Below are 24,358 nucleotides of genomic sequence, written 5' to 3' on the forward strand. Positions count from 1 at the left end.
AGTTCAGATCTTTTTTTTGGTTACAGAGTTGTCGTCCTAACATGGGGAAGTATTCTCATAATCCTACTATTCATTGTAGTTAGGATTCATGGGGATTGAAATCCAAAATATCTGGAAGATGCCAGGTTGCATATCTTTTGAGTTAAGAGTATAATAATCTTAAAATGAATATGTAAACCATGATTCATTTAGCTTTTGTATTGCTTCATTGTAATATAGTTTATTTTTTAGTTTCAGAGTCTTTGCAAATAAAGTGTTATATCATGATATGTGATCTTTTAAAAATACATACAAATAATATATTTGAGAAAATGGTATTTTAAAAAGCTGTTCATACCTTCAGTGTTGTGTGGTTGGTGGATTGGGGGTCATTCCCAAATTATTCTATTTTTAACTGTTGCAATATAGTTTAAATAAAACAGGATGTCAACCTATAGCTCCTGAAGCTACCAGTGGCTATAACAAATCCTTATAAAGTTTATTTTCATTTTGAAATGGAAACACATGAAAGCTACTGTGTATTCCAAAGAAAACCATTGAACTTCAAAACCTACCCCACTCTGTTTCTCCCATCAACCTCAGATATGTTACATTTTGGTTACCAGTTTTCCCATCCCTTGAAATAGCATTATACAGTATTTGTTCTTAAGATTATGCCCCATGCTTCACTATGACTAATAAGATTTGTAAGGGAAAAAATGTATAATGTTCAACTATCACGCTATTGGGAGATCTCAGTATATCATTACTTCCCAAACTAAAAAAAAGTCATGCAGTTTCTGAATAGTGTAGCTGTTCCAGGAGGGAGCTATGGGGATTTATTCAACAGTTTTTATATTTAAAGCAATTAGTGAATAAGCTTTAAAGAAGATTTACTCCTTTTTCCTTACATAAGTTCTTTTAATGTAAACAGCAAAAAGTGCTGTTGAGGAACTAAAGTGTCTTTTCCTAAATTGAAGTAAATTTACTTCGTTAACCAAAATGAACTTTTCCAATGAAGCTTTTATTATGGAGTTACCATGCCTGATTCATAAAATGTTACACGGAGTCCAGTGGTTTTTATTGTTTTTAAAACGTTTTGTGCTGTAAAAAAAATAGCTGAGGAAGAAAATACATAATGGCTACCCTGCAAACATAAGTAGCATTGATGTACATTGTATAAACATTTTGAATGTTCAATATTTCTGCATAAATATAATCTCAAATTATGTTTTCCACATATCCTAAAACAACCCAATTAAGTGAATACAAAACATACTTGTCCATTTATTTATTGAGGAAAATGAATGAAAGTTACATATAGGTAATCCTTGATGTATGACCATTAGTTGAGTTAGCATCTGAAGTTATGACAGCTGTGCATAAAAGAACTTAGAATGAGCGTACACCAAGTTCTGGCTGTTACGGAGTCCATGAACAAAATTTAGACACTTGGCAACCAGTTTGCACAGCAGTGTCCCACAGTAACGTGATCACTATTTGTGACCTTCCTGCCAGCTACCCACAAGCAATGTCGGTGAGTAAGCCAGCAATGAAGGGGGGGGGACCTCCCTCTCTCTTATCTGATTATTTCCCAGGTAGCATTTCTTTCCTACGTTTCCCCAAATCAGTCCTGTCAAACTGATGGCCTGCGGACCAGATATGGCCCGCGCAGGCCACCCTACCTCATCTCTGCAAAGGCAAAAAACATTAGGACATGGCACAATATGGCCCGTGATGCAAGCAGTTTGATACCCCTGGCCCAAATAATCCAAACATTCCATCACATACGCAGCTTGTATCTTCTTTTCCTGGCCTCACTGTGATCACACATATCCCATGCCTTGTTCTCCAAATCCTGTTGGTTCAATAAGACTAAAATAGAACTTTTTCATAAACTTAATAAACTTATAAGCACCACTGTCTAATTAATGAAAGAATAACATTTTGAGTTGAACTTGCTTTATAATATAGTGTGGATTTGCCTTGTTTGGAAATATTTAATAGGATATTTAAAACTAGAAAATTGGATTTGTTCTATATTTAGAACACACTAATGCAATCCATTTTATTATTTTATTCATCTTATTAGCATAACATTTTAAGGGTAAAATACATAGTTGTATCCTAGAAGATTTTCAAAAGGTTTTTGAACTTGGATGTTTTTGTCTCAAACCCAGCATATTTTGAAAAATCTTACTCCTGTGACATTTTTATTTCTTTTACTAGTGTATTCTTTGGATTATAAGAGGGTTTTAAATCATGGTTTTATGATGTACGTAATTTAAAATATGCGATCCTATCCACTTATAGCCATAACTTTGGCGTTAACTCTTGAGCAAACAAGCATAAGATTGTACTGTAAATGTTACACATAATTTTAGAATGTTCAGATTGTTAGAATGAACATTTGAAAGCATAGTAACTAATGTAACAAAGACAGCACTGACAAAGTTTAAACAGTCAGATTTAATATTCTACCCCACCTCCAGCTGAAAAAATGTTGAAGGTCTTTAGGCTTTGTATAATTGTATTGAATATAATTCGTTCATCCTAAACTAGAGAAAGCCCCACAGGCCATAAGATCAAAGCTTCACAAAGGTCCCTCTCCCCACTCTATACTCCCAAACAATGAAGGGTTATAGAAAATATTGAGAAGTGTTCGGTATGGTGATTAATTTGACGAATGAGTATATTTCTGTTTATTTGTTTCCTGTGAAATGGATATTCCATTACTGGTTGCCACATATTATATTAACTATAAGTGAATGGCACCTCCAATTGTAGTCATTTGATAGTATACATGTGACTTACGTAGAATCTCAAATCTCTATCCAGTTGCACAAAAGGAGAAAATATATTCCTGATTTTAGGTTCCAAAAATTATATACAATGTAAAATAGCACTAGGCATTTCATCTTTGGACTTCCTCAGTATATGTGATATTATGGCTTTTTGTGTTTGCCCTCTAGTTGCCTATTATGATCTGAAAGAGCTGTTTGAGTTCTTTGTAGTTATTTTTGATTCACCACTGTAAACAATGTAATTTGCAACAACCTATTCTTACCCACACTTCATTTATATTAAAAGGCACTAGTCCCAATATAGTTCTTGGTATAAATCTGTTTTTGAACAAACACTTTTTATTATTGTAATTTTTTGTTTTTGCTCAAAACTATTGTGTCACAACTCATCAAGTGAATTCAGATTTTATTGTAAGTAGGCCAAGGTCACCACAAATAGCAGTTAGCAATAGCAGTTAGACTTATATACCGCTTCATAGGGCTTTCAGCCCTCTCTAAGCAGTTAACAGAGTCAGCATATTGCCCCCAACAACAATCCAGGTCCTCATTTTACCCACCTCGGAAGGATGGAAGGCTGAGTCAACCCTGAGCCAGTGAGATTTGAACAGCTGAACTGCAGTCAGCTGAAGTAGCCTGCAGTGCTGCATTTAACCACTGCGCCACCTCGGTAAAATTGAATTATAATAGTATTTTTAAAACATTAGTTGCATGAAATATCTATGCAATTTGTAGCAGAATTATTTATGCTAAATAATAATTATTTGTATTCACTTTTATTATACCTTGTTTCCACAAAATAAGACCTCCCTGGATAATAAATCCAATCAGGCTTTTGAGTGCATGCGCTAAAATAAGCCCTCCCTGAAAATATAGTAACACAGCAGCAGCCATGAGGTGACCACACTTGCCATCTCTTGCACTTCAATAATAGTAAGACCTCCCCAAAAATAAGGCCAAGTGCTTATTTTAGGGATCAAAAGAAAACAAGACCCTGTCTTATTTTCTGGGAAACACAGCACAACAAACCAAGAAAAATAATATTGTTAATTATATAAAAAATACAGATAGTCCTCAGGCTCCAATGAAAATTGGGACCAAAATTGCTGTTACTAAATGATGCAGTGATAATGTGTGATGTGACTGTATCACTTAGTAACACTAATAATGGCAATTATGGTTGCTGTCATAGCCCCAAGACATTCAGGTTGTTAAGTGGGAAGCAGCAGGAAAGGACTACTTGTACAAAAAACTCTGCAAAGCTGCTTGTTGGTGGAATTTTGAAACTGTCAATATTTTGTTCTTGGAGACTGCATAAAGCAAGCAAAACAATTAGAGCACCTCAGTCTGCCATATCCTATATGCTCCATTCCATTGCTGGTGTTCCTACATATCTGTTTTGTCTGTATTCCAAAGATACCATCTGGAACTTCTGTAGGGTATAGACCAAGTTGAGACAGCAGTTCATAATGTATGTCTCGAGATGGTACTTTTAAAACTTAGATTACCAGGAAAAAAATAGAACACATTTTAAACTACCCTGTCTTCCCCAAATCCTGTTTTTCTATGAAGGTGATTCCTGTGTTCAATATATAAGAAAGCCACTTGAATTGATAAGTTTTAAGTCATGTTCCTTTTGAAAGAATGAAATATGCTGGATCACCCAATTCTAGTGAACGCTGAAAGCCTAAAAAGGTATAGATCTTGTCTTTACAAGAATTATACTGATTCTTTATCAGGCAGATATGTGACTTGATGATAGCTCTCTTTTAAGAGTGTTCAAATGTTATTAAGCTAACTGATGTGTAGTTTCCTGGCTATCCATCCCATTTATTGCTTTTTGAACTTCTATCACTTTCGCTACCTATCAGTCCTCTGGTATGAATGCCAGGTTTTAGTGATAAGAAAGGTGACCAGGATGGTTTATATGTATTATTGTGGAGTAATACAGGAGTTGAAATCCATAAAGGTCAAAAAATCTCAAGTATGTTCACAATAATATTTTCAGTCAAAATACATTGCTGGTATAGCTTTCACCATTAGCCTACATGCATACACATATATTTGATAGGGTAAATTGTAAAATATTAATTGCACCAAGAAGTATATATTACAGTATTTTGTGTAGTAAAATACTGAATTATGTTCATTGATAATATTAAGTGAATTTTTATTTTCAGATGCCATGCACAAATAAAACTGTATAGTTTGTGATGAGAAAATATGAAAAAGGTGGAACATTTTCTTGGGTGAGTGTGATTTATAAATTATTTTATTTTATTTTATTTACAAATGACAGATCACAGGTCTGCGACTAAAAAGCTGTTTGATTATTTTCATCTAATTTCCATGTATTTTGGTGTGCTGAAAACAAATAAAATATTGAAAAAACTCCTAGATGTCATGATTTGCTACAAGATGGAAAATTGTCTTCAAATTTATCAATTTTTAAAAAATTTTGGTATTTTTTTATATTATGAGTTTTTAACCAAATTTAAAGTCCAAATTACTATTAATTAATTCACATAAGTGAATTTAAGATATAAAATGCCCAAAAAACCTTAAAGGGTTTGTCCGAATTATGTAAAAAAAATGTAGCACTGTAAATATGATGATCAGCAATATATACATAAGCTAAGCAAGTTTTAAATTTGTGCTTCTAATTGTAGAAGGGGTTAATCTTTCCTGAAGAATCCAGTGGGAGGGAGACACAGGGCAGATAGCATCATCTCCAGTCAGTTCAGGGGGCGTGGCCAACACTGTGACGTCTCGTGTACAGACACAGAGCTGCTCTCTCCTTCATGCCACACTTGTGCATGAATCGCCATCAGGTTCTTGGTTCAAGGCTGTTCATACTTTTTCATCGCAATTCATGTTAGCTTGTCATTCTTCAACCGTTATGCTAGGGCTCCGCGAAAGTGTATTAATTCGCCAGACAGTTTCTGTTTCATATGTGGTGAATATACAGTGTTGAAGCAATAGCAGAATACTACAGACTTTGTGAAGAAAGTAAACTTTGCATACTTTGGACTAAAAATTGGATATCAAGATCAAGTTTGGGCGCCTCATAAAGTGTGCAAACGGTGTGTTGAGGACCTCTGAAACTGGATCAAGGGTAAGAAAAAATCTTTCCATTATGGGATTCCTATGGTATAGCGAGAGCAAAAGAACCATAGTGATGACTGTTACTTTTGTTCATGCAATGTGAAAGGGTTTAATTCCAAATGGAAGCATTCCATTTCTTACCCCAATCTTCACTCAGCAATTTGTCCCATCCCCCATGGCACAGATATACCAGTACCCAAGCCCCCTGCTACCTTGAAAGAGATACCTAGTTCCGAATAAGGTGAAGTCATACCTGAACCAGATGATGAATCAAGTTCTGACTTTGAAGATGATACAAGACCAAAATTGTTTTCTCAGGAGGAGATGAATGATTTGGTAAAAGACTTGAATCTTCCCAAAGATGCCGCTGAGTTACTTGGTTCAAGGCTGAAAAGCAGGAATTTATTGTTGCCAGGAGTGTCATCTTCATGGTTCAGACATCGTGAAAAGGAGTTCATTCCTTACTTCGCCCAGGAAGACAAGTTGGTTTATTGCATCGATGTCGAAGATCTGATGGGTCAATTTAAAATCCAATGTGATTCAGAGCAATGGCATCTTTTTATAGACTCTTCAAAAAGAAGTCTCAAAGCAGTTTTACTTCATAACGGTTTTTACGCTTCCATACCTGTAGGTCATTCCATATACTTGAAGGAAACCTACGAGAATTTGGAATTGGTTCTTCGTAAACTTAAATGTGAAGACCATGGTTGGCAAGTGTGTGGGGACTTGAAGGTCTGGTGCATACTGCTCGGGCAACAAGCCGGGTATACCAAATACCCTTGTTTTCTGTATCTATGGGACAGTCGAGACCGCTAAAATCACTGGACCAAGAAGAGTTGGCAGCCGAGGGTGCTAACAGTTGGTTTTCTCCTCCGAGAAACTTTAATACCTTCCCATAAAGCTCTTCTATCACCTCTCCACATAAAATTGGGATTGATGAAGCAATTCATAAAATCACTTTCAAGAGATGGAGAATGCTTCAAATACTTGGTCACCAAGTTTCCATGCCTGTCGGAGGCAAAATTGAAGAAAGGTGTGTTCATCGGACCAGACATTAGAAGGCTTATAGTTGATCAAGAGTTTGTCAATACCATGACGGATTCTCAAAAAGAATGGTGGGTTGCATTTAAAGAAGTCGTACAGAAATTTTTAGGCAATAACAAAGATCCTCACTACAAAAAGATTGTCGGAAGAATGCTGAAAGCATGTCAAGCTTTAGGTTGCCTGATGAGTTTGAAAGTGCATTTCCTCCAGTCCCACTTTGACTACTTTCCTGAAAATTTGGGAGCTGTGAGTGAGGAACAAGGTGAACGATTCCACCAAGACATTAAAGAGATGGAAAGGAGATACCAGGGAAAATGGAGCATTACAATGATGGCAGACTACTGTTTTGGATGCTTCAGAGAGACATTCCAGATGCTACTCACAAGCGTAAATGCACCAAGAGGAGCCTCACAAGGAAGAAGAATCGAGTTTAGTATGTGTAGGTGAGCTCATTTCAGTTCAAAAAAGGATTTTCATGAAAATATTGTAATAAAACTTTAATTTTATAAGTCTGTTTCCATTTATTTTGAGGTATTGCCTTATTTAACATAGTTACCTAAATTGTCAGGAAACGTGATGTCCTATGACAAAATGGAGGTCATTTTTGGATTCAGCGCACCAAAAAACATAAAGATTACGTGGAATAATCAAAACAGCTCTCGAAATTTTTTTTTGTTGCAGACCTGTGTAATAAGTGTAATTGTAGGGAGTTCAGGAAAGAAATTAAAGTGAACACCTTTAGGAAATAGATTTTTAACTAATCAACAACAGCAGGAGTATTAATTAATAAATTGCCAAGCCAGATTTGTTAGCATTTTTGATTCCTGAAGTTCCCTTTTCCGTTGCTGAAATACTTTGACCTGCACTTATATTTTTGATGACTCATTGTTTCTGATATTGATAGGCCTGTCATCCAATTGTGCTGCTTAGTTATTTAGTCTATGAGTTTAGCTCTAATGGGAGTTGGGAGTTTGTAACAGATACAGGTAGTCCTCAGGCTATGACAGAAATTGGAACCGAATTACTGTCGCTAATTGTTGGAGTTCTAAAGCATGATATATCACATGATTGCATTGTTTAATGATGACAGTCCAGATTGCTGTCATAACCCCAGGATCATGCAGAGTGTTAAACAAGGACCTCATGTGATTGTGATGGGGGAAGAGGCAGGAGTTCCAGGCAAGTAGGCTGGCAGGTGAGAGTTACAAGTGGGTACTGTGGGTGGGTGCTACAGAGTACAGATATCCGAGTGCTACAGAGCATGGGTGGGTAGGCATTATGGAGTGCAGGTGGGTAAAAAAGAGCCTGTAGGAGATGACTAGGGTGAACCCCAGGGAGGGGTCAACCTATCATATGTCAAGATGCCTGCAAGAAATCTTAAGTCCAGCCCACCTTCATTCAATGCCTTTCTTATTTCCTGCTGATTTCCCTTGACTACTAGTCGGCCAGATTCGTGTAGAGACATTAATCTTGCAATAAATCTTTAGACTAATTCTCCTGGGTATAATTAATGCTAAATATAACAGAAAGTTAAAGTACTTGATGTTACACATAATAACGGTGGCAAGGATTGCTTTTGTGCAATATTGGAAGAATATGCCGCCAGAGGGATTGGTAATCCAAAAAATATTTGATTGTGCAGAAATGGACATGCTTAAGGGAAAGGATAATTCGGAATACTATGCAGTATAGGAGAAATTGTATGAATGGATAGACAATAGAAATAAGAAATGGAAACGTACATAGGCTTAGCATGTTTGGAAATAGAATGTATATAATGTATTGAATATTGATTCTAGTTGTATGAATAATGCCATAGATCTGTTAAATATGTAATAGAGACATGTAAAGGAAAAACTGAAATAAAAATAAACATTTAAAAAAATCTTTATACTCATATAAACTGCCTGAATCTCCTGATTGCCCCAGCGCTTGGCTTGACAAAGACGGGGCAACTTGCAATCTCCTACTAACTTGCCCATTGACTTTGTGGGAAGCTGGTAGGCAGAGAAGGTTGCACATGGTAATGATTCGACTGTGGGTCTTGCAGTTGTTGTAAGTGAGAACTAGTTGCCAAGCACCCAAATCGCAAGCATGAGCTGTGATGGCCAAATTTCAAATGTCAGGATCACAAGTCCCCCTCGCTCAGTAACATCATAACTGAATGGCCTCTTAATGAGTGGTTGTAACCTGAAGACTACTTGTTGTTAATGGAAATGCCCAAAGATCTGTTCTAAAAGAAAATGAAGACAAAGGGGTAAAATGGGTTGTAAAAAATGCATTGGTGGTGATTGTAGGGCTAGATGACAAGGGCAGATGGCAGTATTGACTAGATGGGCAGCCCAAAAGGCAAGGATGGGGAGAGTGGATAGGCAAGCGGGGATTTCCAGAGCAAGTAGTTCTTTAATTGAGATTTGGAATTTTAAGGGATCAAGTCGGGAGTGGATTTGATTGGGGTGGGGTGGGGTTATTTATTGTATAGCACATTCACATAACATTTCAGTAAAAAGAATACATGAGTAAAATTGAGGGGAATATTTGGTTAAGGACTGATGGGGTTCATTTAAAAATAGCAACAGAGACTGAAATTAAGTTTAGGATTGAGCATATATTATAGTATAGTTGTTTTGATTTGTATTCGTGGGTTTCTGCAACTTAATTACAGTTTGGTATGAATTATTCTGAATAATTATTTGTGGTATCTTTATTGCTTTTTTCATTGCAGGTATTATAAGAGCATGTGTAGCTTTTATTAAATGTTTATTTTAAGAAATTTAAATTTTCTGCTATATGCAACACAATTCTTTAATTAATTATTATTTTTGTTACAGAAGCACTTTAAACAGTAAATGGTGCTGATAGAAGATCTACTGAGATTTTGCTGTAATAGCTACCAGTGAAAAACACTTTGCGAATGGGATGAATACGCAAAGAGTGACTGCCTGCAGCAGCTTCATAACTCAAAGTAACTAAGTGGAGCACTTAACTAAGGATGTTTTCATTTCTACTTTACCCCATTTGACTTGGTTTGCCTTGATTGGGGGAAGACATTCAAAGTGGAGTACCATAAACTTGATATGGATAAAAAAAAAGACAAAGACAAACTGGATGATAGAATGGCAAGGCCTAGTGCACGCTCAAGTCACAATCCACGAGGTAGCAGCTCATCAAATTCTGGTGTGTTAATGGTTGGACCTAACTTCAGAGTTGGAAAGAAAATTGGTTGTGGCAATTTTGGGGAGCTACGATTAGGTAAGCCTTTCTTTATTTAAACAGTCCAGTAAAGACATCTAAAGAGAGTGTGTGTCTAAAGAATAATTTCATTCACTAGGACATTTAAAATCATATCCACTTATATTTGTAACAGTTCTACCAATATGTTTAAACAGGAAGTAATACCGTGTTTCCCCGAAAATAAGACAGGGTCTTATTTTCTTTTGACTCCCCCGAAATAAGCACTTGGTCTTATTTTTGGGGAGGGCTTATTATTTTGAAGGTGAGCATGGTCACCTCCTGGCTGCTGCTGTGTTGTAATATTTTCGGAAAGAGCTTATTTTCAGGACAGGGTTTATTTCAGTGCATGCGCTCAAAAGCCCGATTGGGCTTATTATTCGGTGAGGTCTTATTCTCTGGGAAACAAGGTATATAATATAACACCAGGTTAGATCTTTGGAGTTATTCACATGTAAGACTCACTTGGGATTTTAAACTATAGTCTGTTGAATCATTATAGTCCGTTGGGCCACACTTCATAATAATACATATTGGGTATAATGTTAAAAAGATAATAGAATAATTTTAGCTGTTCCCACTGGAAGACATAAATGATCAGGCAACCTATGTTAGAATACTGCTTGTTTAATCTTAAACTATACTTCCCAAACAATTTCCACTAAAAGTGATATTTAACTGGCCTGTTTGAAAAAAATATATACTAGATGATTCAAGCTAGAGTTCAAGTTAACCTTGTAATGTATTAAGAAATTATTAATTCAGTTGGATTTGATATGAATTTATAATCTGATAGTAATTTAATTTGAATTCTAGTTTTTAGAAAAATACTTCTGCAAATAAATGTACATTTGGATCCATGATTGAGCCCAAGATAGAAACTTCTGAGAGAGCAGTTTCAGAATGTTTTATATGATTTCGTACATTGCTCTAAGTCATTGGTTTAACTAAAGATAATTTAATAAACCCTGTTTACAAAACATAGTGAATTGATTTATAATCTTACCCACTCACTCAAAAAAAGAAAAATTGTAGCATGAAAAAAAACAATAGTCGAAAGTACTATTTTGGATAGATGAAAAGCAATTTAGAAAAAATTGAACTTTATAGAGATGTAATTGAGAGAGTGAGATCAAAAAAAGCTGCCATGTAAAAAATAAATACGGTTAGTTGGACACAAAAATGGCCTTTGTTAAAAATGTTTTGAACAAATTGGCCAAAGCTTAGTGAGGAGCTCAGGCAGAAGATAGAAAGAAGACAGAAAAGACAAGATGTACTGGGCAGATCTAAGATAATTAAATCAGATAGCAGAAACTGACAGCAAAATGAACATTAAAGGAAATGCATATGCCACTAGACCTAGACCCTGAGACAGAGTGGGTAAAGCCAATCTCTAAAAGAAAGCTGAGGAATAGCAGGAAACAAGTTGGCAGCTCTTCATAGTGTTGTTCATGTATTTTTCTCAGATTTTTTTGTTTGCTAGTTTTTCTCTGGAATTGTCTTTTTACTTTACTGCTTGGATTTAAAATGTTATGAAAATTTTGAATTTGAATACTGGAATGGTGGTTTAAAGTTGATGATGAAAACAACTGCAAATCAGTTACTTACCTAACGCATACATAGGAAAGATGAAGTTGGTACCATGACTTGGATTCCAATGATGTGTTTAATCTGTGTGCAAGGTACATGATAGTAAAAGGGGTTGCTGGGAAAAGGGATGTTGCTGGATCTCATTATTAGTTGTCAAGCATATTGATATGAAGACAGGTAAGTTTTGATTAGTAAAGCTAAACCCATCAAATTATTGCATTATTCAAATTTACGCTATTCAAAGCAATATTTCTGTAATAGTAATTTGTTCCAGCTCAATAGTGATAGGCAATGGAAAATTGTAAACATAAATGCTTATATATGTGTGTATGTGTGTATGTGTGTATGTTTATGTAATGAAATACATTCAGAACCTAGATGTACTAGTAGATTATATAATATTAAATTTAGATTAAATTAGGTTTACTACTATTTATTTAGTAGAAAACAGCTAGTTGGACAAGGGCCCTAAAGATACACAGTTTTTTTCCTGTATTTAAGTCTTTTTCCAAGAGAGCTTTACTTACACATCAAACTCTTGATTTAGCAATTCATTTACTTATTTATTTACCATTTGTTTAGCAAATTTATCTTCCTATTCATTTTTGACCTCTCATTCCCATTTCTTTTTTTAACTTTCGTCTTATTGCTCTCTTTGTTTTCTTGCCTCTTTAGTGAAAAAGCAAATCTGCACTAAGCAGAGTGTCATTTTAGTGTAATAATTTATTGGACTTTGATTTGATTCAAAGTCCTGTAACTAAACTTGGAGATCACTGATTGAATTCAAGTAAACTTTAGTCTCTGGTCCAACCTACCTTACAAGGTTGTTATAGGATTAAAAGGAAGGGATAATTTTAGTGGGTGCAGATTAGATAGAGGTCTGTTAGAATTGCTTACAGAAATCTTCTGGAGAATGTTCTTATATTTCTTTCATAAATGAGCATCCTAGCAGAGACTCCAAAAGAGACTCAGGTGCTCCTAATATTAACCTAACCAGTATGGAAAATAAGGGATGTAATAAGTTATGCTTCAGAAAAGATTTCTTCCCTGTGATGTACATTATAGCTGTATCTTGTTGTTGTTATATATACTGCACAACAGTATGAAATCACAGCTATCATTTCTTTAGTTGGTATTGGCTCACATTCATATCATATTCTTCTCAAAATCTAGGATGTGCAGATCCAAGTAGTGTAGCCTTTTGTAATTGACAACTGTAAATTTTGTCAATGCACAGGTTTTCTAAGTGTCATCCAAGAACTTTTGATATGGCTTCCAAATGTGCTATATCAGTGATGGTCAATCTTTTTCTTACGGTGTGCCAAAATTGCATGCACATGTGCCCACACCAATTCAATCCTCCTTGCTCATTTGGGCATGCCCGTGCGACCCCCCCCCCACATTCGTGCACAACCCCTCCCCAGGCTTTGGAGGTTTTCCGAAAGCCCGGGGAGGGCAAAAATCGCTTCAGAAAAGTCTCAGGAGGCTGGAGAGGGTGAAAAATGGTGGGCCAACCGGAAGTTCAGAAACTATCCATTTCCAGCTTCCAGAGGCCCTTTAGGGGGGCAGGGGAAGCCATTTTCACTCTCCCCAGGTTTCAGGAAAGCCTCCAAAGGCTAGGGAGAACATAAAACAGGCGCAACAGGCCAACAGGAAGTTCATTCCCAAACTTCCAGTTGGCTCGTTGGGGTCGCTTTTCACTCTCCCCAGCCTCCAGAGGCTTTCCTGAAACCTGGAGAGGGGGAAAACAACCTCCCCCATCCCTCCAAAAGGCCAAAAATCAGCTGGCCAGCGTGTGCATGCGTGCCGGAGCTGACCACTGGCATGCCAGCAAATATGGTTCTTGTGTGTCATGGTGCTGTAGCATGCACAGTAAGAAAATATCAATAGCACTTAGACTTATATATGTTTTCATAGTGCTTTTACATCCCTCTCTAAATGGTTAACCCAGACATCCTAATGCCCCAACAATCTGGGTCCTCATTTTACCCACCTCGGAAGGATGGAAGACTGAGTCAACCTTGTGCTGGTGAGATTTAAACTGCCAAATTGCTGATAAAGTTGGACCTCAAGGGTCAAGTGGGTCTGCTGTTAACGTACCTGCCTCCCAACAGCGTTGCAGCAGCCCTCCCCTCGCTCCTCGAGTCGGTAGCCGAGCTGGCAATTGAGTTCCCTAGGTTGATGGTCCTGGGGGACTTTAATCTGCCGTCGCTCGGTGAAAACTCTGACGGGGCGCAGGAGTTCATGGCTTCCATGACAGCCATGGGCTTGACCCAAGTAATTCGGGGCCCGACCCATTCGGCGGGGCACACGCTCGACCTCGTATTCCTCTCGGAGCAGTGGATTTGTGATCTTGGTCTGAGGGGTAATGACATCATACCCCTGTCGTGGACAGACCACTGCCTACTGAGGCTCGACTTCCGGAGGCCAAACCCCCACTGTAGGGAGGAGGAACCGACCAGGTGGTTCCGCCCCAGGCGACTCATGGAACCATTAAGGTTCCAGACGGAACTTGGGGTCATTCCTGATTCTTTCGCCCACAATCCGGTAGAGACTTTGGCTGCTGCCTGGCATTCTGCAGCATCAGAGGCCCTCGACCGGATTGCGCCACTACGGCCCCTCCGAGGCGGCGGATCCCGGAGACCTCCTTGGTTCACCGAGGAACTCCGGGAGATGAAGCGCCGGAGGAGATGCCTAGAGCACCGATGGAGGTCCAATAAGTCCGAATCGAACCGAGCAATGGTAACCACCTGCACCAAGGAATACACCAGAGCGCTTAGGGCAGCGAAAAGATCCCATATAGCCACCTTGGTTGCGTCCGCTGAGTCCCGCCCAGCCGCCCTGTTTAAGATAACCCGCTCCCTATTAAATAAAAGGGAGGCGGGGGAACCCTTGCAGGGCAGAGCTGAGGATTATGCCCAATTCTTAGCGGACAAAATTGCTCGGTTTCGGTCGGACTTGGACTCCACCCCTGCAGTTCCAGCCGAGGCACAAGAGGATCAGATGGAACACCTCTGGGTTGAGTTTCAGGATGTTACCCCCGGGGATGTGGACAAGGCCATGAGGGCTGTGAGTGCCTCCACCTGCGTACTGGACCCGTGTCCCTCATGGCTGGTTACCAGCAGCAGTGAGGTGACACGAGGCTGGATCCAGGCGGTCGTGACCGCCTCTCTTCGGGAGGGGAACTTCCCCGCCGCACTGAAAGCGGCGGTGGTGAGACCCATCCTAAAGAAGCCATCTTTGGATCCAGCTGTCCTTAATAACTATCGTCCAGTCTCCAACCTTCCCTTTCTTGGGAAGGTTGTTGAGAAGGTGGTGGCCTTTCAGCTCCAGCGGTCCTTGGAGGAAGCAAACTATCTCGACCCCTTCCAGTCAGGCTTCAGACCCGGTTACAGCACTGAAACCGCTTTGGTCGCATTGACTGATGATCTATGGAGAGCCAGAGATGGAGGACATTCCTCCATCCTGGTTCTCCTTGACCTCTCAGCGGCTTTCGATACCATCGACCATGGTATCCTTCTGCGACGACTGCGGGAGGTGGGGGTGGGAGGCACCGTGTTGCGGTGGTTCTCTTCCTACCTCTCGGACAGGTCGCAGTCGGTGTTAGTGGGGGGGCAGAGATCGTCCCCTAGGCCCCTAACATATGGGGTGCCTCAGGGCTCGGTCTTATCCCCCCTACTATTCAACATCTACATGAAACCGCTGGGAGAGATCATCCGCAGGCACGGGATTAGATACCATCAATATGCGGACGATACTCAACTGTATCTGTCCGCCCCGTGCCAACTCAATGAAGCGGCAGACGTGATGAGCCGGGGTCTGGAGGCGGTTATGGACTGGATGAGGGCTAACAAGCTTGTGCTCAACCCAGAAAAGACCGAGTGGCTGTTGTGTTTCCCTCCCAAGGATTCCACCAATACTCCATCTCTCAGGCTGGGGGGCCAAACTCTATACCCCTCAGAGAGGGTCCGCAACTTGGGAGTCCTCCTAGATCCACAGCTATCATTCGACCACCATTTGACGGCTGTGGCTAGGGGGGCATTCGCCCAGGTACGCCTGGTGCGCCAGTTGCGACCCTACCTGAATCGGGAGGCACTCACAACAGTCACTCGGGCCCTCGTGACCTCTAGGCTGGAATACTGCAATGTGCTCTACATGGGGCTGCCCTTGAAGAGCATCCGGCGTCTTCAGCTAGTGCAGAACGCAGCCGCGCGAGCGATAGTGGGTGCACCGCGGTTCACCCACATTACACCTATCCTCCGCGAGCTGCGCTGGCTACCTGTCGACTTCCGGATGCGCTTCAAGGTGCTGTTAATCACCCATAAAGCCCTACATGGTAGTGGATCTGGATACTTGAGAGACCGCCTTCTGCCAATTACCTCCCTGCGACCAATAAGATCACACAGATTGGGCCTCCTCCGTATTCCATCGGCCAGCCAGTGTCGGCTGGCAACTACAAGGAGGAGGGCCTTCTCAGTAGTCGCCCCGACCCTTTGGAACGAACTCCCCGTGGAGATTCGTACCCTCACCACCGTCCAGGCCTTCCGCACAGCCTTGAAGAACTGGCTAGCCCGTCAGGCCTGGGGATGAAGATAGTTGCCCCCCCCCGAATGATGAATGCATGTTGGTTACTGTTTTTATTATATGTGTCTTTGTTATTGTCTGTATTTCCCCTTCCCCGATTTTATGTGAGCCGCCCTGAGTCCCCTCAGGGAAAAGGGCGGCCTACAAATCTCAATAAAATCATAAAAAAATCATAAAAAAAACTAGCAGTCAGCTGAAGTAGCCTGCAGTACTGCACTCCAACAACTGTGCCACCTCGGCTCTTCTAAAATAGTTAAATAAATACCTGCTACTCAAATAACACAAAAACCTTAAAATCAGAACCAACAGTAACAATAAAATGTCAACCCCTCCTCCCATTATGATGAACAATAACTTTTCCAAAGCCTTCTGGAATATCAGACTTTTTCAACTTCTGGAAAGCCTTTATCAGTGTGTGTGCCGAGGGGGTTGTATAATTTATACAAGGAGGCTGTTCCAAAATATAAGTGCCCTAGTTGAAAAACTACTTTCTAGTCTCGACTTCCTTCACCTCATAAAAATGGGATATCAGCATATTCTTCTGCGAATATCTCTCATTGTGCAGAGGAACACTATTTATAAATAAAAATTAGTACTTTTAATTGCACCTGGAAACCTAATGGTAATCAATTCGGGTCCTACGAGATTTTGTTATAATCATCTATTTACAGCCATAGTAAGCCCGTTTATTACAAGTTGTGACACTATTTATTATAGTTGTAAGTTGTGACAGTCATTAAGTGAAGTGTTAATGTGATCACATTGCTGAATTCTAAAACTGTGATGGAATCTCCAGTTAGAGTGGGGGTGGAGAGGGAGGTGTGATGAGGTTAGCTAGTGTCCTTGCACAGCAGGAAGTGACACAGAACTGACTTCCCCTGGAATCCCTAAAATCCTTATCTGGCTATTGCCAAGAGTCAGTCTGGCAAGATTCTTGCAAATAGGCATGCAACAATAAAGAACCAACTCTGATTAGGTGGTTGTTCTAGTTCCTTGAGCCTGACAGAAATTCCTGCTGTCCCTGTTGTGTCATTAACAGGTTCCTCAGAGGAGGCCCTGAGAGGTCTGGCATAGTCCCAGGTTTGCACAGCAGCACTTCACCAACTTACATATGGTCTGCCCTGGATCTCCCTGGACATTCCTCTCTTCCAAATACCTTCTGAAGTACTCCAGCTAGGGTGGAAGATAATGGAGGGTGGTGGTGCTGCAGCATCCCTGTGGGTTGGTCATAAGGATGGGTGAATTACTAAGAGCTTGAATTTTGTTCACATGACTAAGGGGTCATTGCAATGGATGTAACTTGGGGAAAAGGCCATAAGTCTTTTCATTCAGTGCTGTTGTAATTTCAAATGGTCACTGTAAAAGAAGCATTATATTTTCAAGCTTACAATATTCTGATACAATACAATACAATAGCAGAGTTGGAAGGGACCTTGGAGGTCTTCTAGTTCAACCCACTGCCTAGGCAGGAAACCATATACCGTTTCAGACATCATCTTAAAGACTTGCAGTGTTGGGGCATTCACAACTTCTGGAGACAAGCTGTTCCACTGATTAATTGTTCTAACTATCAGGAAATTTCTGCTCAGTTCTAAGTTGCTTCTCTCCTTGATTAGTTTCTACCCATTGCTTCTTGTTCTACATTCAGGTGTCTTGGAGAATAGTTTGACTCCCTCTTCTTTGTGGTAACCCCTGAGATATTGGAACACTGCTATCATGTGTCCCCTAGTACTTCTTTTCATTAAACTAGACATACCCAGTTTCTGCAACTGTTCTTCATATGTTTTAGTCTCCAGTCCCCTAATCATCTTTGTTGCTCTTTGCACTCTTTCTAGAGTCTCCACATCTTTTCTACATCGTGACAACCAAAACTGAATGCAGTATTCCAAGTGTGGCCTTACCAAGGCATTATAAAGTGGTATTAACACTTCATGTGATCTTGATTCTATCCCTCTGTTTATGTAGCGTAGAACTGTGTTGGCTTTTTTGGCAGCCACTGCATACTGCTGGCTCATATTTAAATGGTTGTCCACTAGGACTCCAAGATCCCTCTCACAGTTACTACTATTGAGCAGGGTACCACCTATACTGTACCTGTGCATTTTGTTTTTCTTGCCTAAATGTAGAACCTTACACTTTTCACCATTGAATTTCATTTTATTAGATAGTGCCCAATGTTCAAGTTTTTCAAGATCTTTCTGTATCTTAAGCCTATGATAATGTAGCTTTATATTAAAATAGAACTAGTTTGTCTTGTGCTTCCTGATTGGTTTATCTGGTAAGGCTGACATTATGGCAGCTCCCCTTTTAGAAACAGTAATTCCAAATATTTCTTGTGAAAATGAAGTAGAATGTTTTTTTCTCCCCTCTAAGTATAAAGCTTTATGTCTGTAAGATTGACCTACTTAATAAAGGTATCTTCTAAGCTTGAATATATCCATATTGAAGTAAAACTCATCACATTTCTTGATAATTGTTTCCACTGTCAAATCAACTTTCCTGTAACTTTACAGATCATTAGATCATTTTATATGTCCTGCAGTCTAGGACATGAGGAATTAATCTTTTCTGCAAGATCTCTTCAGGTAGATGAAAAATGCTTGTCTGTCTGTCTGTCCGTCTGTCTGTCTCTCTGTCTCTCTGTCTCTCTCATCATCAGCTTTTCTCCTGTTGGAACATACCCAGTTCCCTCAGTCTCAGTTTTAAGGTTTCTAATTCCATGATTTCACTTCTCTAAATCTATTACAATTTCCCTGTATCTTTTTTATAATATACCCAGAACTAGAAGTTAATTCACAAAAAATAGTTTGAAAATATTAGTTCTTCACAAATCTGCACTGATCTTTTGTAATTACTGCAGTTTCTCCACCCTGATTTCATTTACTTTTTTGAATATCTTCTCTATAATTTTTTGAATACTTTCTCTATAATTCCAGTTTTATGTAATCTTTTGTGACCTGACTTGTTTTCCATTTTCAACATATGTCTTTGTTTTGGTTTGTTTCTTTTATTTCTGATCTCTATTAGTCTAGTCCAGTGACGACTAACCCTTTTCCCATTGCATGCAAAAAGCATAGGGCCGTTATTTGCTCCCCGGAGGCTTCTGGGAAGTCTCCTCAAGGCTCCGGATGGAAAAAAATGGCAGAAAATGAAAGCCAAAGTCAGCTGGCCAGTGTGCGCATGCACGTTGGAGCTGACAGGGCAACACCTCGCGTGTCCTAACAAATGACATGGTGTGCCACTTGTGGCACGCGTGCCATAGGTTCACCATTATGTGTCTAGTCTTTAAACCTTGGCCTACTTTTACAAGCTGCTTCTGCTATCTATCTTCAGGGGAAGGTCCTGATTGGATTTTATGGAGCGAGTTTCAACTTGTCGCTCCTGAGGAAGTGGACAAGGCCATGGGAGCGGTGAATGCCTCCACCTGTTTACTGGACCCGTGTCCCTCCTGGCTGGTCTCGACCAGCAGGGAGGTGACACGTGGCTGGCTCCAGAGGATTGTTAACACCTCTCTTCTGGAGGGATCCTTCCCACATCCTCTAAAGGATGTGGTGGTGAGACCCCTCCTTAAGAAACCATCCCTGGATCCAGCCATTTTAAACAACTATCGCCCAGTCTCCAACCTCCCGTTCGTAGGGAAGGTTGTTGAGAAGGTGGTGGCCTTTCAACTCCGGCGGACCTTGGATGAAGCAGATTATCTGGATCCCTTTCAGTCGGGTTTCAGGCCTGGTTATGGCACAGAAACTGCTTTGGTCGCGCTGATCGATGATCTCTGGCGGGCCAGGGATAGAAGACATTCCTCTATCCTAGTGCTCCTTGACCTCTCAGTGGCCTGTGATACCATCGACCATGGTATCCTTCTGTGACAGTTACAGGAGGTGGGAGTGGGAGGCACCATTTTAAGGTGGTTCTCTTCCTACCTCTTGGACAGGTCGCAGTTGGTGTTGGTTGGAGGTCAGAGATCGACCCCTAGGCCCCTCAAATATGGGGTGCCGCAGGGTTCGGTCCTGTCCCCCCTCCTATTTAACATCTACATGAAGCCGCTGGTGAGATCATCCGGCAGTACGGGATCAAATATCATCAATATGCGGACGATACTCAATTGTATCTGTCCGCCCATTGCCAATTCAGCGAAGCAGTGGAAGTGATGTGCCAGTTCCTGGAGGCTGTCAGGGTCTGGATGGGAGCGAACAAGCTGGTACTCAATCCAGACAAGACCGAGTGGCTATTGATGCTGCCTCCCAAGATTAGTCCAGGCATTCCACCTCTTAGCCTGGGGGATGAAATTATACACCCTTCAGAGAGGGCCCACAATTTGGGTGTCCTCCTGGACCCACAGCTGACGTTAGAGCACCATCTGTCGGCTGTGACCAGGGGGGCTTTTGTCCAGGTTCGCCTGGTGCACCAGTTGCGGCCCTACCTGGACCGGGAGGCACTTCAAATAGTCACTCATGCCCTCGTCACCTCAAGACTGGATTATTGTAACACGCTCTACATGAGGCTGCTCCTGAAGAGTGTTCGAAGAGTACAGCTGGTCCAGAACGCAGCCGCGTGAGCGATATGGGGTGTATCTAGATACACCCATGTCACACCTATCCTCCACGAGCTGCACTGGTTTCCTATTGGTCTCCGGACGCGCTTCAAGGTGCTAGTCGTTACTTTTAAAGCCCTACATGGTTTAGGACCTGGCTACCTGAGAGACCGCCTCCTGCCACTTACCTCCCAACGACCAACAAGATCGCACAGGTTGGGCCTCCTTCGGGTGCCGTCAACCGGACAATGCCAGCTGACGGCTCCCTGGGGGAGGCCCTTCTCTGTTGCTGCGCCAGCCCTGTGGAACGATCTACCTGCAGAGATCCGGACCCTTACCACTCTCCCGACCTTCCGTAAAGCCGTCAAGACCTGGCTGTTCCGGTAGGCCTAGGGCTGTTGATTGATATCCAGCCCCGCTTAGATGGAATGGGTGATGTGAATTTTAATATTGTATTTTTTTATTTCTATTTTTTAAAATTTTAAATGTTTCTTTGCCTTGTTGTGAGCCGCCCAGAGTCCCAATGGGAGTGGGCGGCATACAAATTCTATTAAACTTGGAAACTTGGAAACTTCCATCAGCAAGGGCATTAAAGATGAAACGTGGCTGGGTCTTTCAGCATGACAATGATCCCAAACACACCGTCCAGGCAATGAAGGAGTGGCTTCGTAAGAAGCATTTCAAGGTCCTGGAGTGGCCTAGCCAGTCTCCAGATCTCAACCCATAGAAAACCTTTGGAGGGAGTTGAAAGTCTGTGTTGCCCAGTGACAGCCCCAAAACATCACTGCTCTAGAGGAGATCTACATGGAGGAACGGGCCAACATACCAGCAACAGTGTGTGCCAACCTTGTGAAGACTTACAGATAACATTTGACCTCTGTCATTGCCAACAAAGGATATATAACAAAGTATTGAGATGAACTTTTGATATTGACCAAATACTTAATTTCCACCATAATTTGCAAAAAAAAATCTTTCCAAATCAGACAAAGTGATTGTCTGGATTTTTTTTTCTCAGTTTGTCTCTCATAGTTGAGGTCTACCTATGATGTCAATTGCAGGCCTCTCATCTTTTTAAGTGGGAGAACTTGCACAATTGGTGGCTGACTAAGTACTTTTTTGCCCCACTGTATGCCACAGAACAAGCAAGAGGTTTCTTTAAGGTCTTGGTGTATTTTTAATGTGTCTGGTTTCTTTTGAATCCTTGGTAGAAAGATTTTATTGCCATGATAATTCAACAAACAAAGCTTCACAGGGCACAAAAGTCAATACATACTGCATATACTACTTGACAAACCACTCTTGACAGTGTTCTTTCTAGTTGACAAGCAGCCAAGTTTGTTGGACTGCCATATAGTTGTTTCTAACACTTTCATCAGACACTATGAATTACATAAACTTGCTTTAGAAGCAGAGTTCAGGAAATAAGCTTTGGTATTTGTTTCAATCCTTGTGTTTAATTGTTTCCCATATCCATAATCATTGCCCTTATGTCATCTCAGTTGAATAAAAATTGGGATATTGGAATCTTAATGCAAATATTATTTTTTGCTATTTAATGAAAGAGGTTTGTAAGCCCCACAATGTTTTGCAGAAGGCTGGTCTGCATGGAAAACTGAGGAACCATTATTTATTATACTCCATTATACTTTATGGAGAATTTTTAGAGTGGTCTGGTACTTTGGATTTGAAAGCACAAAGATCCTATAAAAGGTATAGCAGACTTGAATGTAGCACTTTTCTACAATTTCCTGAACTAAATGTGCTACTGTACCTGGTATTACAGTATCAAGAGGTAGTTTACATGATCTCTGGAAAAGTGCATGCAGCTGCTTTAAGAAATCATATGCTAGTAGAGTTTAGTATTTTTATTTGGTATTCACTTTTAACTAAGCAAAGCAGAGACCTATTTTTTTTTATAACAACTTTGTCAGATGGGTTGAACTGAGAGCAAGTGAATGGCCCAAAGTGAGTCAGTGAACTTCCATGACTAAAGACAGATTTAAACCAGGGTCTTCCCTTTGCTTGTCTAATACTTTATTCATTACACCGCACTGGGTCCCCTTCTCGCTCTCCCTCTCCCTTCAATCTTCAATCTGAAGTGTTACAAATGTCTGCTTTTCTTTTGTTTCTACTGTGTTCTATATCTCTTCCCCTCACCTAGAAGACCATTAATGTAGATAGCTGAATTCTTACACTGAACCTGATTTGTAAGACTTCCTACTTTGACCTGGTAGAGATGTTATGTGTTTTATACAGTTAGTTTTTGCTTAACAACCATTCCAAGTTATGATAGTATCAAACAAATGATAGTTACAACTATTCCCAAAGTTACAGTCGTCGCAGTAGCCCTGCAATGATGCAATCAAAATTTGGGCACTTGCGGCCTACTGGCTTTTACAACCACAGAGTGCACTTCAACTGCCCCCGCTTGTCTGTTCATCCCAATCTATATCCTTTTGGCTGCCTATTCCTGCCGACCCACACTGGCTCATTTCAGTCCAATCTATCCAATATTCCCATAGGCACCTCAATCTGCCTGCTGATGCTCTACAGGCCAGACACGACTCACTGTCTTCTTCCAGTGGCCATATGTAGTCTTGCAAAGGAGCTACTTGTTCCTTGGTGATGGCACCTCCTAGAAGACAAGCATTTGTGGTTTTGGATTATGACTCAGAATAGCTACAACCTAGGTCCTTTGTTGAGTGCAGTACTGGCACATCTTGGAGCTTGAAGGACCAGATTATTGCCATGCACCTTACATGGACCAGGCACGGGTGCTGCTTTCTTAGTACTGAAATGGGAGGGAGGGAGGAAGGAAGTTAGCTCAATCTCTTCATGTCTCCAGATTGTCTTGCCAGGCTGGTGACAGGGATGCCATTACTGAGTTTTCCTCAGGCTTTTATTCATGTGCAGTTCACCAATAAGGAAATAGATAGCTAATTTGTACTACTATACATTATTTAAAGAATCTATGAATAATCTCAAATACTGAGGGCTGCAATACCTCCTCAGGACTTTATAACTTAGCTTTATTTCTTAAGGAAACAAGAGAGTTAAATGCTGACATAGAATTGTATAAAATTAAAACCAGCAAGAATAAAGGCTTTTGGGGATCAGTTCCCCCACTTCTTTTCTGTTCATAATTATAATCCATCATCATTTAGTGAAGCTAAGTGGGAGAAGAGTTTGGACGATTAAAAGACAGTACTATGAGGTCAGTTATTGTACCATGCAGTAATTACAACCTCTTACCTATGAGATTGAGGTAACTGTTTCTAATTGATACAAAAAATCAGAGTTGAAAATTCAGATGAATAAGTTGCCATCAATACCTTGATTTCTTTGTTTAGGTAAAGAATCATGGGACAATAGCAAAATATACAGTACTGTGCAAAAGTCTGCACAACCATTAGATCTGTTGTTACAGCAATGGTTTAATGACCATATAAAATTATGTCTCAAATCTCTTTATTAGAATACAACCAGACAA

The 24,358-nt window shown here is 40.4% G+C and overlaps 1 protein-coding gene across 8 annotated transcripts in view; it reads left to right on the forward strand.

The window, feature by feature from the left end:
• Positions 1-24,358, forward strand: part of CSNK1G3 (casein kinase 1 gamma 3) — a 72,226-nt gene that overhangs the window by 4,302 nt on the left and 43,566 nt on the right. For all 8 annotated transcript variants that reach the window (XM_087715853.1, XM_087715849.1, XM_087715855.1 and 5 more), the window contains 2 exons: positions 4,961-5,029; positions 9,761-10,181. In XM_087715853.1, the coding sequence (XP_087571979.1) occupies positions 10,007-10,181 (175 nt within the window). In that variant the 5' untranslated portion in view covers positions 4,961-5,029; positions 9,761-10,006. The remainder of the gene's footprint in view (positions 1-4,960; positions 5,030-9,760; positions 10,182-24,358) is intronic.

Source organism: Thamnophis sirtalis, unplaced genomic scaffold (assembly GCF_051295495.1).
Source record: "Thamnophis sirtalis isolate CommonGarterSnake01/CBP01778 unplaced genomic scaffold, rThaSir2_p1.2 scaffold_5, whole genome shotgun sequence".
Taxonomy (NCBI): domain Eukaryota; kingdom Metazoa; phylum Chordata; class Lepidosauria; order Squamata; family Natricidae; genus Thamnophis; species Thamnophis sirtalis.